The following is a 19,137-nucleotide window of genomic DNA, read 5'->3' on the forward strand; positions in this document are numbered from 1 at the left end:
GGATAATAAGAATGCTGGTCCATGTGACCTCCTGACCTTTGACCTGGAAACAGTACCAACAGGAGCAAAGTTAAGAAAGAAGCCATGTGGCTGGCATACACAAAGAAGAGCTACAAGCTGAGGAGCTGGATTGTGAAGGCAATCAGTGCATAGGTGAAAGAGAAAGCAGACAGAAAGAAACAGGAACACAGAATTCTTGTGAGGCAAAGAAGCAAATCACTCTGAGGAAGAGGTCAGTTTTTCTGTTTGGCAGAAATGGAGACCTGAGCTCTTGGAGATACAGTGCGAGCTGGCTGAAAAGGCCTCAACCTGGAAAGCTATGTGAGTAGCTCAGATACACTAAAGACTTGGGTGTTTTCCCAGAAGTGACCAAACAGTGAACCAGGGTGGTTTTGGTTGGTCAGTTGAAAAGCAACTCTGGGAAACTACACCATCAGGACCGTTGTGACATGAAGGAGAGAAGGTTCATAGAAGTGTGCCTTACTAATGATGGTTGCACCCATGAAACCTGGGAGTGAAAGCAGCTGACCACCCGTGCGTAAATAAAGAACAACATGTTGTGGACTATGTAGCTATGTAATTCCATACATGCTGAAAGGGGAATACTTGTGGTTGTGCAAGATGTATCAACTATTTTAAGTGAATTTTACCTTTTTATTTAAAGCATCCTAAAAGTTACAAAGTGAAATCTGGTTGGTAATTCCTTCATTTGGGGGGCGGTGCATTTATTAAGTTTCGTTATTTTGGTTTATGGTTCCCCGCAGGGGCATTGTAACAATGGTCGCTTACAAAGTGTCACAAAATATGATCAGTGCCCATAGAATCCTACCCCACCAAAATGAGCCTTTGCCTTCGGAAGAGAAATAGTGTATAAGCAGATGGAGGAAAGAGATTTAAAAGAAGATTTCAAGGTATACAGCCTCAAAAGAGAAAAGTAGAGTAAAGAAATCCAGAGCGCCCTAGATGACAAAAGAGATAAGTATCAAGATGGAGAAAGAAAAGTGTGCTTATGACAGATGGCAAGTGGATAATACAATGGAGAACCAGGCTGAGTATAGAGGCTTCATAGGGGATGTAAAAAAGCAAATAAGAGAGAGTATGAAACGTGACTAGCAACTAACGTAAAGGGGAACCCCAAAGTCATCTGTATAATTAGTAAAAGGGTAGTAAAAGGAGGTATAAGGCTGATTAGGGACCAAAAAGGGGATTTATGCATGGAGACAGAGGATAACAGGTATTAAATGAATATTTTGCATCTTCTTTACCAAGGAAGAAGATGCTACCTGGACCAAGGTGAAAGAAGAGGTAATTAATAGACTGGAAGGATTTAAAATTGCTGAGGATGAGGCATTAGATAGACTGTCTATACTTAAAAGTTGATAAAGCACCAAGACCAGATGAGATGCATCCAATGATACTGAGGGAAGTGAGAGTGGAAATTGTGGAGGCACTAGCCATAATGTTCCAGTCTGTCTTAGATTTGGTATGGTGGTTCCAGAAAACTGAAGACTTGCAAATGTTACACCAATGTGCACAAAAAAATGTAAAGGTAAGCCCAGCAATACAGGTCAGTCGGTTTAACTTGGGTGGTGGGGAAAGTTTTATAGAAACAATAATTCGGGACAAAATTGATAGTTACATGGACAAATGCATGTTAATTAAGCAAAGCCAGCACAGATTTGTTAAGGAAATATACATTTAACTAACATGCTGGAGTTTTTTGAAGAGGTAACAGAGAGGGTTGATGAGGGCAATGCTGTTGATGTGGTGTACATGAACCACCAAAAGTTATTTGATACAGCACCACACAGAATTATGAGCATGGTTATAGCTCGTGGAATAAAAGGGAAAGTAGCACCAGGGATACATAATTGGCTGAGTGACAGGAAACAGTAGTGGTTAATGGATCCTTTTTGAGCTGGAGGAAGGTTTGTAGTGGAGTTCCCCAGGAGCCAGTGTTGGGACCCTTGCTTTTTCTGATGTATATTAATGCTCTGTAAGGCTTGAAAAGAAATCAGAAGTGTATGTATCAAAATCAAAGCTCTGTTCTTTTTTGATATTTTAAAATGGACCTCTGCTGAACCACAAAACAGCTGCCACAAATCACATTGGCCATCTGTTCTGGAAGTTTCCAACGGATACTACCAGAGCAAAAAAAAGTTTCACTTCCATCCTTGTGGAATCTAGCATCCCTTTGTAAAGACACATTATAATGACGAAACTAGATGACCAACAGACAAACTGAGTCCTCCAGCTGGGACAATAGCAAAGACAATAGCAAAGACACCGAAAGTCATTATATCTGAAGAAGCGTTAACAGCCACTATTTCATTTCTAAAGGAAACAATCGATTTTTACCAGGAGCACCGACTGCTTGTGAGGCTGCAATTAACTCATTAATGGGCCATGTCACATGACCCCATGCTTCTAGCCTTTTGGATCATTTTAATATTGCATTTAATATTACAAGTCTCACAACTTGGACTGCTGCTTTAACACCAACCAGAAAGAGCTCCAGCAGCTCCCAACTGACCAAGCAGTTGGCTACCATCACTCAACTCCTCAAAACCTGTTTGATCTTAAAAGTCTCTGACCACCACCTGCCAAGCAGTCTAAGCACAGAAAGCCCCTTGTACTGCAGTGTCATTCAGCTCAAGGATTTTTGTGTTGCTGTCTCCAACTAGGAACTTATCTGGACTGAACTCTGCCATGGAGGAAACACCCTTTGGACTTTTTTCTGCGGCCCTTTTAATATTAATGCTATAGTTGTAAATATTCCTCTTTTCTATCCCCCTTTAAATATACCACAGCCTCTGCTTATGGGCAGATGGGGAGAGGATAAAGAAGTAGTGACCTGGACATTAGAGTTGTGAAGGTGGATGTTATTTTAATACTTTTAGGAATTGCGTGTTTGCTTGTGAGATTAATTAAACTGGGGGCAGGTTCATAGAGACAGCTTGTCTCTGGCAACTAAGAGATGAAATGTAAAGTGTTAGATGCATGCATTTGTAATGAGAGACTGTGGTGAAGTTGAATTACAAGTAAATAAGTTGCTTTTAAAATTTACATTAGGTGATGGGTGAGGACTTGACTTTTTAGCTGCTAAATTTCAAAGGGACTTCTACAACTTAAAAAGGTTTTGTAAGTAAACAATGGGAGGTTATTGTATCTGACTTGAAAATGGAAGCAATAGGAAGACATGAAAGACTTTTATATTTTGGAAAAGCTGAATTCAAAGAGGTGCTTAAGACAATGGAGATATCCTGAGACCAGCTCCGTGATGATTAAAAGTTGAAATTTGAAACAGGCATCCAGTTTCAAGCCAGATAAGTCTTTGTTTTCAGAAAGCCGTCTGTTTCTGAACTTCCTTCAGATTTCCACAGCAGAGTGAAGTGAGTGAGAAGTCGTGTGGTGCACTTTATTAAAGCAGCAGCAGCTTTTGCCTTGGATGGTATTACTGGATTTTTATGGTTAAAAATCTATAAGGGAGCTATTACCAAGTAGCTTACTTGTCTGTTCTGATCAAGTGGACTTTTTTGGGGGTAGAGGAGGGTGAGGGGATGTTTTGTCAGACTGCTTCAACTGTGTAATTTTAATCTTGTCTGTTTAAATTTTCTTTTCTTATTAATCTTTTAACTATAAAATCCTAAAAGTGCTACTTGGATTCTGTGCTTCTAGGATCAGTAATTTTCCCCTCAACTTTTCTTTTGTTTTGTATTTTCAAAATAATGACCAGTAAGACAAGTTTCCCTCTGGGACTTGGCTTTCTCAGTGAATAACGTTGGCTGCAGTCGTAACAGTGTACAATACACATTTTCAAAGTTTGTGGATGATACAATACTTTGTGAACTATGAGGAGGTAAAGTAGAACTTCAAAGGACATAGACAATTTTGTGGGATGTTGGGGACAAGTGGCAGATTAAGCTCAATGTAGAGAAATGTGAAGTGTTTCATTTTGTTCGGAAGAACATGGAGAAACAATACAAAGGATGCAACTCTGAAAGGGCACAGGAGCAGAGGGACCTGAGTGTATATGTGTACAAGTTATTGAATGTGGCAGGACAGCTTGAGAGAGCAGTAAATAAAACATGCTGTGTCGTAGGCATTGAATACAAGAGTGAGGAGGTTATGTTGAACTTGTAAAAAGACACACCTCAGCTGGAATATTGCATCACGTTCTGAGCGCTGCACTTCAGAAATTAAGTGAAGGCATTGGAGAGAATGCAGAAAAGATTCACAAGAATGGTTCCAGGGATAAGGAACTTCAGTTATGTAGATTGGAGAAGTTGGGACTGTTTTCCTTGGAGAAGAGAGGGGGAGAGGAGATTTATTAGAGGTATCCAAAATCATGAGGGCGCAGGACAAAGTGGATGGGGAGAAACTGTTCCTACTTGTGAAAGGATCAAGAATGAGTGAGCACAGATTTAAAGTATTTGGCGAAAGAAGTAAAAGCAACACGAAGAATAACTTTTTCATGCAGTGAGCAGTTGGGTGCTGGAAAGCACTGCCTGAGAGTGTAGTGGAGGTAGGTTCAATCAAGGCATTCCAAAGGCAATTAGACTGCTTTAGACAAAAGAAGAACATGCAGGGTTATGGAGAGAAGGCAGGGGATTGACACTAGGTGATTTGCTCATTCAGAGAGCCTGTGCAGACACAATGGGCAGAATGGCCTCCCTCTGTGCTGTAACAATTCTGTGTTTATGTGAAAAGAAAAACCGTATATCACCTTTTGTTGTGTTAACTGTAGGTATATATAGAGTTTTTGTTTGTTGAGCTATGGGAGTTTAATTATTGGATGTCAATTGAAGTAGTGACTGTGGTTTGCTTTTGGTGGGCAAATATCCTTTTCCAGAAAAATTGAAGATCAAATAAAGCTTCATCTATGTTCCCCCAAATACTCAAAGTGCAAAACAATGGCTATGAGGCTACATTATCAGAAAACAAATGAAAATAATTTTCTTCTTTTCAAGCCATATCTTTGGCAGATTTACGATGGTTTTCTGACCATATTTTACATTTCTATGAAAGGTACATGTAAAGAAATAGGTTTATAAGTAATTTTTCCAAGGAGCTTTAATCCTGTATTGGCAGAAACTGTTACATTCTTCCATATGGTTTCAAAGGCATTCTTTTGCCCATCCCTGTATACTCCTTAACTCAAATAATTTTGACGTGATTGAGGGCATTAACAGTGTAATATGATTTATGTTCAGGGAATTAAAAATATTACTGTTATTTGGGTAGAAATACACTGGTGTATTATTTGTAGACTTCATTTTAACATTGAAGGTAATTAAAATTTACTAGTAGCAAGGCCATATTATAGGATAAATTGCTGGTTTCCGCTTTTCCTCCAAACTGGTATTAATTGGCTTTTGGGAAGAAAATTGGCTCCAAAGACAATGTTAGAAGATTGAACATTTTGTTAACATTGCAAGCCTGCCAAGGTTTCCATTGGGATTTGTAGCCATGAAACAGTGCAGAAATTACCAAAGCTTGGATCATTGTGCAAGCTGTGAAATAAATTCCCAGCAAGGACAGTTGTGTTCTAAATTCGTGCTTTTTTTATCACCTGCATTTCCAAATGTTTCAAAGCATCAAGGCTGTATTGAAATAAAGTCACAATCTATCACTTGTATGCATAGCTTGTTCAACAGAACTTCTGCAGGCAATCTAAATAAACAACTGTGCAATTTATTGAAAGAGTTGTTAAGGCTGGATTTATGTTTTTATGCAATATAATATATGCATGTTCGCATGAATAAGCGCTACAGGAAGATTGGAAGCTGTTCTAATTTATTCTGTATTGATAGTAGAAAGCTTTAAGATACAGCATAAATGTAGAAAAACACCAATCATAGTTTATTTTTTTCTGCATCTCCGTCATTGTCATCATGCATCATGTTGCGTAACTGCTTGTTTGACACCAAGTCCTATATGAGTTGCAACTTTAGTTCAGTAATGTCAAAAAATTATGGCCCAAATGTTCTGGCCTCCAGATCGTCAGAGACTGGATGTACAGCTGAGATACTTACCTGGCAGGGGAGAGACCTCGATCGCGTTTCTGCCAGGGAAAGATCAACGAGCAATGGCTATAACCAGTCGAACTCCTTACTATGGGGTACCTAACACCATCCGAGTCATGGTGAAGGGCATGGGAAGGAACAGTAATGGATCGGACCTTTTTCACCAAGAAGATCCTACTCAAGCTATGTGGTTTCGAGGCTGCGGAGATCTACTGCCTACAGGACTTCCCCAGCACTGGATTTTTTGATGTGACGTTCAAGCAAGTGGCAGCTTGTGTCAAGCTCCTGAAGGTGTTTGAGGAGAAGAAAGACCTGCCAGAAATGAAGATCCTGACGGCGGAGCCGCTCTTTGCTCTGCCGTTGCAACGAGACCGAGTTGCGACGGTGCATCTTTACAACCCCTTCGTCCCTGTTGCTGACGTGCTCACCTTCCTTACCAGGTACTTCGATAAGGTTGGGAGCTGCACTGCGGTTAGAGATGATTTGGGGATCTGGACATGTAAACACCAGGTTAAAGTCACGCTCAAGACCTACGGTAAGGGAGCCATCTTCCACCCTCCTTCCAGATTCACTATCGGGGGAAGCCGTGGCTACCTTGTCTATGCTGGGCAACCCAAACTTTGTTGCTCATGCGGCAAGTCTGGTCATGTGGCGGCCAACTGCAGCTCCGTCCTCTGCAAGAACTGCAAACAGGAAGGGCACCAGACAAAAGACTGTAAACAGGCTAGGTGCTGCAACCTGTGTGGCGAGGCAAGTCACCTCTACAAGACCTGCCCCAAACGTTGCTGTACTTATGCACAGGCAGCCAAAGCCAACGAGGGGGAAGCAGAAGAAATGCCTCGTGTCACTCCAATCACCAAGGCGCCCAGGGAGAACAACGGAACAAAGGAAGACACAGAGAAAGATAAGGTGGAGGAAAAGATTAGGGCAACAGACAGCCAATCAACAGCACTGCCCCCTGAATCTCCCACTCCTCAAGAGAGCGAATCAACGGAGGAGGAGGAAGCAGCAGGGGGAGTGGCAGCTGGTGAAGAGAGCCAAAAGGAAGAAGGGGCTAAAAAGAAACCAAGCCACTTCCCAGACAAGAGGCAAGAGGCGTCTCCCATCCGATTCGGATTACAAGAGTAGCAGCTCTTCGGACGCAGAAGGGCCAGGGCGGCGCCGACAGAAGAAGTGGCAAAACGCTAGGGAGTTGGAGGACGAGACACCCAAGCTCCAGAACATTGGAGACAATGAGGAGACCAGCGCACCCCATCTTTGCCCACAACCCGAAGAGGCCAGCGCACCACAGCCCCAGGAATATAGGAGCAGTGAGGCGCTCAGCGCACCCCAGCTCCGGGAAGCCGGGAGCAGCAACGCCCCAGAGGGGGAGAGGATTGGAGAAGCTTCTCCAACAGAGGACGTTTCAAACCCCACTCTCTGCACGGACCCCCAGATGCCACCCAAGCAGAACACCGCCAATGGGGAGGTTCAGGACGGTTTCCTCAGCCCATCCAAAGTGAAGCAATTTGAACACACTATGGGCATGAAGGAGCAGACCAAAGGTCTGGAACTCTCAGAGACAACAGTTTTGGTAAGAGACTAAATGCTTTAAAATGGGTTTAAAGATTGTATCCATAAATGTGCGTAGCATTAAATCTACTACGCGATGTGTTGCGACCTTGGACTACCTTGCCAAGGTCAAAGCTGACCTGTTGTTTCTGCAGGAGTGTGCGATACCACACCTCAGCTCCTACAGGCAATGGTCACGATGGTGGTCCCATAGGCCATCGATCTGGTCGGGAGGAAACGACTCTCATTCCTCCGGCCTGGGGATTCTGCTGCGGGGAGGCAGCTTCACCATCTCCCAGGTTAAAGAGGTGGTGAGCGGGCGCCTCCTCGTAGCAGACGTAATGTACAAGAATGCTCCACTCCGGTTAATTAATGTATACGCCCCGTCACAAGGGGTTGAGCGGCTGGAGGTTTTTCAGCAGCTCCCACTGCTGCTGGCAACCTCCAGGCAGGTCATTCTGGGTGGTGACTTCAACTGCATCATTGATGCGGCTGGACGATCCAGCAGGGCCGACAGCAGATCCCTGATGGAAACAGTAAAGGATGCCAAGCTGCACGACGTCTTCAGCAACCCTGCAGACGGAGCGCAGCGTAGATACACCTGGTCGCGGCCTGATGGGTCCGTCCATTCCAGGATAGACTTCCTGTTTGTGTCCCGTGCATTCGCAGTCAGATCCACTGACATCAAGCCGGTGTTATTCTCTGACCACGGCCTCCTACTGGCTGACTGTCACTTAGAGGAAGACCAGAGGGTTGGCAGGGGGGCATGGAAGCTAAACATGCAACTGCTGATCCCAGAGAATATTGAGGAGCTCAAGAGGGATTACAAAGGTTGGAGAACCATGAAACCCCACTTTGAGTCACTGACACACTGGTGGGAAGTGATCAAGGGAAACATCAAGAGGTTTTTCATCCTCAAAGCCACCCAGAAAGCTAGAAAGGAACAGAGGGAAATGTCCCGACTCCAGAAAAACATGCAGAATCTGCTCCGGCTGCATTCGATGGGGGTCGATGTCAAGGAGGAACTCCAAGAGGTGAACAGCCAGCAAGCCTCGCTCTTTGCCTCGGAGGCCTCCAAGATCATCTTCCGTTCCAGAGTCCGCTCCGGAATTGGTAATCCACCCTGACCAGACCTGCACTGTGCCGGGCAGGAAGATCTCTGACAGCCTCACGCTGCTCAGGGATACGATTGCCTATGTACAGGACAGGGGTGTGGATACCTGCCTCATCAGCCTGGATCAGGAGAAGGCCTTTGACAGAATATCGCACACCTACATGGTGGATGTGCTCTCCAAAATGGGGTTTGGGGAGGGAATTCGCAATTGGATCCAACTGCTCTACACTAACATCAGTAGTGCAGTCTCTTATCAATGGGTGGGAATCAGATAGCTTTCCTATTAAATCTGGAGTCAGGCAGGGCTGCCCTCTCTCCCCTGTCCTTTTTGTGTGTTGCACAGAACCCTTTGCTGAGTCCATCAGGAAGGATCCGGGCATAAGAGGAGTGACGATCCCAGGCAGTGGAGGCACTCAGGTCAAAGCCTCCCTGTACATGGACGATGTCGCTGTCTTCTGCTCGGATCCCCTGTCGGTGCACAGACTGATCCACATCTGCGACCAGTTTGAACTGGCCTCGGGAGCCAAGGTAAATCGTGGGAAGAGCGAGGCTATGTTCTTTGGGAACTGGGCTGACCGATCCTTTGTCCCCTTCACTGTCAGGGCTGACGGCCTGAAGGTGCAGGGGATATGGTTCGGAGGAACCAGGGCACGCGTTAGAAACTGGAAGGAGCGAGTGTCTATGGTGAAAAGGAAACTGGGCATGTGGGAGCGATGCTCCCTCTCCATTGCACGTAAGAACCTGGTCATCAGGTGTGAGGCACTTTCGCTGTTGCTGTACGTGGCGCGGGTCTGACCCATTCCACACTCCTGTGTGGTGGCGATCACCCGAGCCATCTTCCGCTTTATCTGGAGGTTGAAAATGGATCGTGTCCGCAGGGACACGATGTATAAGCCTCTAGATAAAGGGGGGAAAAATGTGCCCAACATCGTCCTCATACTGATGGCCACCTTTGTGTGTGGCTGCATCAAGCAGTGCGTAGACCCTCAGTATGCAAACACCAAGTGTCACTACATGCTGAGGTTCTACCTGTCCCCAGTGTTACGAAGGATGGGTCTGGCCACGCTGTATGTGATTGAAATATTTTCTTTTGCTAATAAATGTTTTAATTTAGCTTTTAAAATCTCTAAAGGTCTCAGTGGGCTTATTACTTCTGATTTCAATGCACAAATGTTCTTGTAATAAATACAAATTGCAAAATCATTGTGATAGCGGAACGCTCCAAGTAGTTGGACCGTGCCGTACCACCTCTCCCTCATGGGAAAATTTATGCGGAGAAACACCTTTGACCACAAGTCCATCAGGCAGTGGTCGGCATGTAACGTCTTAAAGGCCCTGAGGGAAAAGGAGAGGGTGGATCCTGTGGGATGGTTCCCTGAACAGACTAACAAAGTCATTTGGCAGAATGCCTCATTGCCAGAACTTTCCAACAAGCACCAAGACCTAGCTTGGCTGGTGGTGAGAAAGGCCCTTCCCCATCAGATCCTTCCTACACGCCAGGAGTCTCACCCCCTCTGCACGTTGCCCTCGAGGTGGCTGTGGTGGAGAAGAGACCGTTGTTCACTTCCTTGTAGATTGTGCCTTTGCAAAGAAGGTCTGGAGAGAGATGCAGTGGTTTCTGTCGAGGTTCATTCCGAGCAGTTCTGTGACACAGGACTCTGTGCTCTACAGGCTGTTCCCAGGGACACACACACCGAGACAAACATCAAATGCAGCTGGAGGATCATCAACTCGGTAAAAGACGCTCTTTGGTCTGCCCGAAACTTGTTGGTCTTCCAGTGTGAAGAGTTGTCCCTGACCGAGTGTTGCAGACTGGCACAGTCCAAGGTCCAGGACTACGTGCTGAGGGACACATTAAAGCTTGGGGCAGCCACTGCAAAAGCACAATGGGGAAGGGTCACTGTCTCAGACCTTTCTGCCACAGTGCACCGAGGAGCTGGGAACTGTAAAGAGCCCCTCGGATGTACAGCTCAAAATGAATGTCTGCCAACGATTGTAACTTTCATTGTCTGTACTGATACACCTTGTGATTCATGTTGTAAAAGTTGAATCTGATTGTATTTTTGTAATAGTGATTTTGAAATGGTTCGAAATGTTTTTTGAAGATTTATGAATAAAGTATATTTTTGCAAAAAAAAAAGTACAGCTGAGATGTGCATTGGCACTCTGTGGAAGTGCTGAGGTGATGGCATACGTGGGAATTTCTCAGCAAGTTTTAACTTCTGATGGACAATTCCCCTGCTCCCCAGGACCCTCCGTCAATTGTCAGAAACTTGGGTCAGTTCTGATGTACTTACCGGGATAGTTACCCAGGATATTTAGACAGATTAAAACTTAGCCTTCCTCCTGGGTAAATATTGAACTATAACACCACAATAACTCACACGAAGCACCTCTGACTAAACGACCCCCCCCCCGCCAACCTGACTGCCACCTTACCCACCTAACAGTTCACCTACTTGCCACCCTACCCACCTACTAGCAAACCCACCTTCAGCTCTGCCCACTTACCCACCCCAAACAATTACTCACCCACCCACGCATTCATCCACTTGCACCTGCCCATGCGTTCATCCACTTACACCCACTGTCGTGATGTGGCAGGTGATGTGTGCCAACCAAATCCACAAGGGAAATTTGGCCATGCTATCACAATGATTTTGCAATTTGTATTTATTACAAGAACATTTGTGCATTGAAATCAGAAGTAATAAGCCCACTGAGACCTTTAGAGATTTTAAAAACTAAATTAAAACATTTATTAGCAAAAGAAAATATTTCAAGCACATACATAAGATTACAGTTACTTAATACTATAACAAATCCCAAAATTCCTAATTAACCCGACTCCTAAGTATACACCCCATTTAAGACAACAGTCCAAAATAGATTTTAAATTTAAATAATCAAGCCAGCAAGCTTACCGCAGCGCCCACTCGACAGTGGAATTCCAAAGGCTTTCCTCCACCTTTGGTTACTGGACACAGCAAATTTCTGCAAAAGTGGCTAGAGGCTAAACCAAGGCTGTTTTATGCACTGCTTTTAGACCTTACATGGGCCCATAACATAGCCTTCCATTCCTCTTCCCATAACATAGCCTTCCATTCCTCTTTATATATGTTTATCTCTCTTTAATTTTTAAATTCCATTGTTCTATATGTCTTTGGAAATTTGCTTTTCCCATAATATAAAAATCTTTCATGTTGCCAATATGGTCAATACCTTTGGGGAAAAATAAACCCACTGCTTGACCTTGCTTACCTTGTTAGTTGTAAACATCCTATCATCTCTTTTAAACCTAAACAGCCCCTTCACTTATCTAAAAATACAAATTTCCTTCACACCCAAAATGCCAACCCCTCATCAGTGTTTACTGATTAACATTTCAAAGCCTTCTGCCGCTAACTTATTTTGATAATTTCAAGCTTGCAGTCCATCTGACTCTAATTCAATTAAATTATACAGACAGACCCATCCACACTTACATCCATAAACCTACTTTAAAATAAAACCCAATAATAGAATGAAAGAAATGTTAGTTTCATGACACCACCCAGGCATTCATCCACTTGCACCCACCTATGCGATCATTAACATTCAAATTGGACCTTTAAACTTACCATATGGCAATTAGTGCCATAAACAGGGGGTATGTCCTTTCTTTCCTTCTCTGCAGTGGAGCTCTTCGAGGGACACTGGGCTGCACATTTCTGGGAAAGCCAGGCTCGGAAGATCCCAGAAGAAATGAGAAGCAACCTGAAGTTGGGTGAATCTTTGAGCAGAGCAGCAATCAGATGCTGATTGCCACTCCTTGGAAAATCTGGGCCTGTATCTTTGCAACCTTTCTCACCACCTTCAAAAGGGTAAATTAAACATACTTTTGTCTAACACCACCTACCGGGTGAAATTAAGTTGCTAAAGATGTGAAACCCACCAAAAATGTGCCTACTTCCATTTTAACTGTGGCAAGTTTAAGTATGGCCAAGTAACCTGTACTGGAGAGGCAGGTCTGTGAGCTTAATGTGTTAATGAGGATGCATTCCTCTGATTTTTACAGTCATTTAAATTTAATGGCTGCGGCTGATTTTCTTAGGGCTCAGAAACCCTGCAGTTAAAGAGACGAAAGCTTCAAAAACCAGCAATTAAGTCCTTTTTCAGCACAGCTTGTGGAGCAGAGGAAGCAGGCTCCTCTTTGTCCCTATGGACTTTCCCTGATATGAATGGAGGAATATAGGAGCAGAATTACACCCATTCAAACTGATTATAGCTAATGATCTACCTCTGACATTTTTCCCCATTGTCCCAATTTTCCTTGATGGCATTGGTATCCAGAAATCTATTGATTTCTGTCTTGTATGTTCAATAACTGAGCACCCCCCCACCCCACCCCCAACACTTTGGTGTAGAGAATTCCAAAAGATTCACCACCCTCTATGAAGAAATTCCTCCTCATATGTCTTAAATGGCCTTATTCTGAGACTGTATCCCCTGGTTCTAGATCACCAGCCAGGGGACATATCCTATCCACATCTACCCTGTCACGTCCTGTAAGAATTATGCCAACTTCAATGGGATCATCTTTCACACTTCGAAATTCTATAGAATGCAGGCCCAGTTTCCTCAATCTCTCCTCAAGACAATCCTGCTATTCCAGGGACTAGTCTGGTGAACCTCTGTACACTCCCTCTATGCCAAGTACATGCTTTCTTAGAAAAGGAGGCCAAAACTGCGCACAGTACTCCAGGTACGGTCTCACTAAGGCTTTATACAATTGCAGAAAGACATCTTGACTCCTGTATTCAAATCGCCTTGCGATGAAGGCTGACATACCATTTGCCTTCCTAATTGCTTGCTGCAACAGCATGCTCACTTTTAGTGACTCATGAACAAGGGCATCCAAGTCCCTTTGAACATCAACACTTCCCAACCTCTCACTATTTAAGAAATACCCTTTTTTTTGGACCAAGTGAATACTTTCACACTTATTCACATTATATTCCATCTGCCATGTTCTTGCCCATTCACTTAACCTGTCCAAATCCCCTTGAAATCTCCTTGCATCCTACTCACAACTTACATTCCCACCTAGTTTTGTGTCATTAGCAAATTTGGAAATTTTATATCTGGTCTTTGCATCCAAATCATTTATGATTGGGAGCAGATTTGGCTCCAGTGCTGATCTTTGCAGTACCCCACTAGTAACAGCCTACCATCCTGAAAGTGACCCATTTATCCCGATCCTCTGTTTTCTGTCTGTTAACCAATTCTCAGTCCATACCTGTATACTACTCCCAATCTCATGCTCAAATTTTGTTTACTTGTGTGGTATCTTTTTTCAAAAGCCTTCTGAGAATACACATGTACCACATCTACTGGTTCTCCTTTATCTATACTACAAGTAACATCCTTTAAAAAAAAGACTCCAACAGGTTTGTCAAACATGACTTCCCTTAATTAAATCCATGTTGGCTCTGACCAATAATATCATTATTTTTGAAGTATTCAGTTATCACACCTTTTATAATAGGTTCTTGCATTTTCCCTACTTTTATCATCATTCTAACAGGTCTGTAGTTTTTTAATTTCTCTCTTTCTCCCTTCTTAAATAGCGGGGTTACATATGCTACTTTCCATTCTGCAGGAAACTTTCCAGAATCTATAGAATTTTGATAGATCACCACCAATGCATCTACTATCTCTATAGCCACCTCTTTCAAAACTCTGGGATGTAGCTCATCTGGCCCAGGGGATTTATCAACCTTCAATCCAATTAATTTTTCAAGTACTACCTCTTTATTAATGCTAATTTCTTTGTTAATCACAGTTGATTCACCTTTCCTGTTGTGTTTTTATGTCTTAGATTAATGTATATTTGTTGTAGACCATGGAATACTTATTTAAGTACTAGCCATTGCCTGTCGACCGTCAATTTTTTTAAGTGTGTATTATCCCAACCCCTCATGGCCAACTTACCCCTCATATCTTCATAGTTTCCCTAAGGCCCTACTTTCAGAATGAACTATATCACTTTTAAACTTAATATAAAATTCCATCATATTATTGTCACTATTTCCTAAAGGCTCCTTTACAGCAAGTTTATTAATTAGTCCTTCCTCATTACGTAATACTAAATGTAATTCTGCTCCAGAAAGCCATCTCGTACACACTTCAGGAATTCATCCTCCACAGCATTAGTGCTAATTGGTTTTCCCAGTCTATATGTACATTGTAGTCACCCAGTATTATTGCATTACTCATTACATCAAGCTGTAATTTCCTGATTTATACAGTACCTAACAGCATTACAGTTTGGTGGCCTATAAATAACTCTCGCCAATATTTGCTGCCCCTCGCTTGTTACTAAGCTCAACCCAAACTGATACTACATCTTAATCCTTCAATCTAAGATTGTCTTTCACTAATACACTGATCTTGTTCCTTATTAACAGTGCTACATCACCCCCTTTTCCTCTTGCCTATCTCTCCTAAGTGCCAAATATCCTTGGATATTCAGTTCCCAATCTTGGCCACCCTTGAGCCCCATCTCCTTAATGGCAACCCATTTACTTCAATTTATGCATTCAAATCATCAACATTTTTGCGAATGCTACTTCCATTCAGTTAGAATGCTTTCAAGTCTGTTTATTTTACATTATTCTCTATTCTGATCCTATTGATGCTTGCCTTCCTTTCATCTGCCTTCTAATTTCATATGAACATATGAAATAGGTCTAGAAGTAAGCCATTAGGCCCCTCAAACATGCTCTGCCATTCATTAAGATCATGGCTGATCTGTTTGTGTTTCAAGTTCTACATTCCCATCTACCTCCCAATAGCCTTTGATTCCCTTGCCTAGCTATCTATTTCACTTACTACTTTTTGTCCCTCCTTTCTCTCTCGCATCCCCACCTGCCAATGCATTTGCAGTATTTTTCTTTCTTCTTTCCATCTCCTACTCTTTCCCCCTTCCCATGCTTCCCCCTCCCCCGTCACGTTCTTGGTATGCCCTCATCCCATGCTTGCTGACCCCGCCCTGTTCTTGGCATGCCTCCCTGCTCCCTCCCCACTCTTGGTGCCTCCCCTGCCCCCGTCCCCTTCCTGTGTGCTTTGGCCACCTCCTCCCTTCTTTCTTCCACCTCAACCCTTCCTCTCTGCTACAATTGTGTTTAATCTTCAAACAAGGGGCAGATGCACCTTTCAAGTTGCAGTCCAAATTAAATTCCGGAAAACTGCACCTTGAATACATTGAATGGCATGAGTTTGCTGTATTGATGTATTCAGTAGGAACCGAACTTGCCACTGAAAATTAAGTCTTGTCAGTTCCCATCTAAGTACCCTTTTAACAATGATAAGTGTTTATTATTGCCAATCAATGCCCCTGATGTTAGAAGTTAACTGTTACAAGTATGGAATCCTATTCCTTCAGTTTTTAATTGTTGGAGATCTTGCCAATGTGGATTTTAGCTTTTTTTACATATAAAAAAAATTACCTTCCCTTTCTGTCTCTCTCTTTATTTGCTTCTTAATTCAATGTTTCTTTCTCTCAATTTTGTTTCTGTATCTCACCTTACATGAAATCCACTCACTCTAATTTCTATGTCCTGCTGGGTTTTTGTGCTGTTTATTTCTCAATCCCTCCATCCGGTTAAGGAGATGCACAATTGCTTGTCCTGTCCACTCAGGTCCCGGATGTCCTATTTTCTTTCTGCAATATTACCAGCTCATACTTTCAGCACACAAAAATATTTTAACATCTTAACATACAAGGTCAAGTCTAATGTCAGGTTCTGCTTGATGTCCTGCTGCAATAAGATGTGGCCAATTCGAAGTGTCTGCAGCATCTTTCACTCTTGTTGGTTGGTGCTATGGTAAGCATTGTCAGTATTGAAAATGCCTGCCATTATATGGTCCAAGTGATTGTGCAAGCTGGGTTATGGTTTATTGGGGTTCCCACAAATTGTTCAAAATGCTTTCTAAAAAAATGTTTTCATTTGCCAATTTCTTTCTCTAGCTGAAATTTCTAATGTCCAGAAACAGTTCCAAAAGTACATATTTCAAAGTGATATTAAATTTATCAACTGAATTATCTTTTTTGCCTTCATTACCTTTTTACTTCTCTCTCCCAGAGCCCCTGGACTTGACTTAATATTTTTGCCCAGAGCTGTGACTGTAAGCTGAACTTGCATTGAGTATTTGAAGTGTGCCTAATTTTCCAAGAAGCAGCTGTACCATTGTCAACTAGACAGATTTTTTGGCTCTTGTACTTTCTACTAAATATCTTTTCTTCAAATGGTTTTGAAAAGACAAATCTCAAAAGCTTTGAGCTAAAATTTATATTGAGTTTCTTCTTAATACTGTCACAATTTTCAAGTTGTAGCCATTAGGCTATATGATTCATAACTTTCAGGTTAATGTTGCTCCTTTTGAATATCGACAAATAATTACTTTCCTTTACAAATTAAATTTTTTATAGAATTCCTAAATTTATTAACCAGAGTTTCACTTGTTCCTAATATCCTTAAGAATCCTATGGTGCATCCCATCTGGGCTTGATTCTCTGTAGACATTTTTTGGGGTTTCTTAAAAATGTATTTTATTGCTGCCTTTGTTGCAGGTTCCTAGTACAGAGCTCTATTTTGCTTAGTAAATTACAGCCTGTTAAAGGCACAGGTCATTGGAGACGCGATGGTGGGAACAATTTCCTTGTTGCCAGATGATGCCAATGACCAGCTCAGCAAGAACTAAAAATCCACTGTGGCCGGGAATTAAGGAGGGAGACAAATAATTTACTATAGTTTAATTAATTAAAAACGATTAGGATACCTTTAAGAAAGGAGAAGAATGTAATAACCAAATAAAGTAATTGCATCTGAAGCAAATATGACAAATCCACATGAGAAATAGAACAATAAAAATAACAATTGATGGATGGAACAAAATTGCATTGTAAGAAATTTCAGTAAGGTTATGAATGTTCTAATTGTGATGTTCTGTATCTTTCAGGCTTAGAGTATGATGTTTTTGCCTTATCTTTGTCATGTAGTATATTGCTTTAGTCAAATTGTATTATGGAGATGTTTCAGCATTTAAGATTAAGCAGGATCAGGCAAACATTCAGAAGCTGATTTACAATTTCAGACTGCCCATGGGCAATATAACTGGAGTTAATTGAGAAACAAACTAAGTGGCTGCTGGAAGTCCATCTGTCCTGGCTTTGGAGAACTGTTCTCCGAGAAATTGCACCCTGACTGTTTTTAGACATTTGAAGAGTCAGAGACTCTTTAGCACTGCCTGCTAAAGTATTTTCAAGCCAAAATCATTTGTCCCATAGTGCACTACCTGAGATTTGCATCATTGAGAAATTTGATTTCTCTATTGAGGATGTGCTTTCATTCATTAATTGCAATAATGCTTGTGGGGAGACAACATCTATCTTTCAATATTTAAGCTAATTAATTAGTAAAATGAATAGCAAGCACATAAATCAAATGTTACAATTATTAAGTTCACCTTTGTAAGCACACAAGTTATATCAAAATTATGTAAAATCTCAACTGTAAATGTATTTATCTCCACAAAGTTTTCATAAGAGGAGTAATTGTCATTCTAAGTTTAAAGACCCTATTGTAGCAGTTTGAGCTGACTGAGTGTTGATTTTAACACTCAGACTTAGCAAGCAGTGCAACATTTTGATTTGGCATGGAAATGTATAAGTTACAGAAAATGTAATAAAAGCAAAACACTGCAGATGCTGGAAATCTGAAATAAAAATATCATCCTCCGCCATTTCCACCACCTCCAGCATGATGCCACCACCATAAGCATCTTCCTCTTCTCTCCCCTGTCAGCATTATAAAGAGACCATTCGCTCTTCAACACCTGGTCCACACCTTGGCCCCATTCTATGGTACCTTCCCATACATTCCCAGGAAATGTAACACCTGCCATTTTACCTCCTCTCTCATTGTCCAAGACCCAAAACACACTTTCTAGGTGAAGCAGTGATTTACTTGTAGTTTGAATTTATTATACTGTATTCATTGCTCATAATGTGGTCTGTTTTACACTGGGGAGACCATACCCAGATTGGATGACTGATTTGCGGAACGCCTCTGCTTGCCCACAAGCATGACAAGCTTCCAGTTGCTTGCCATTTTAATTCATTACCTTGCTCTCATGCTTATGTTTCTGTCCTCTGCCTGCTGCAGTGTTCCAGTGAAGCTCAACACAAGCTTGAGGAATAACACTTAATCTTCCAATTAGGCACTTCATAGCCTTCTGGTCTCAATATTGAATTCAACAGTTTAAGACCATGAACTCTGTCCCCCATTTTATTTTTGCCATGTGCTAGTCTGAATCTTGTTATTCATATTTTTGCTTTCACGCAGCTGTTCATTATTCTGCCATTCACACCTACTCTGTACAAATGCTTTGCTTTTTTATTGC

General features: G+C 42.2%; 1 protein-coding gene across 2 annotated transcripts in view; it reads left to right on the plus strand.

The window, feature by feature from the left end:
- The window catches only part of itfg1 (integrin alpha FG-GAP repeat containing 1), a 292,356-nt gene that overhangs the window by 66,830 nt on the left and 206,389 nt on the right, over positions 1-19,137 (plus strand). The window contains exon 7 of one of the 2 annotated variants that reach the window (XM_041192254.1): positions 1,270-1,305. The exons of the other annotated variant lie outside the window; for it this stretch is intronic. Within the exon in view, the coding sequence (XP_041048188.1) occupies positions 1,270-1,305 (36 nt within the window). The remainder of the gene's footprint in view (positions 1-1,269; positions 1,306-19,137) is intronic. 2 annotated transcript variants of the gene reach the window in all.

Source organism: Carcharodon carcharias, chromosome 7 (genome assembly GCF_017639515.1).
Source record: "Carcharodon carcharias isolate sCarCar2 chromosome 7, sCarCar2.pri, whole genome shotgun sequence".
NCBI lineage: Eukaryota > Metazoa > Chordata > Chondrichthyes > Lamniformes > Lamnidae > Carcharodon > Carcharodon carcharias.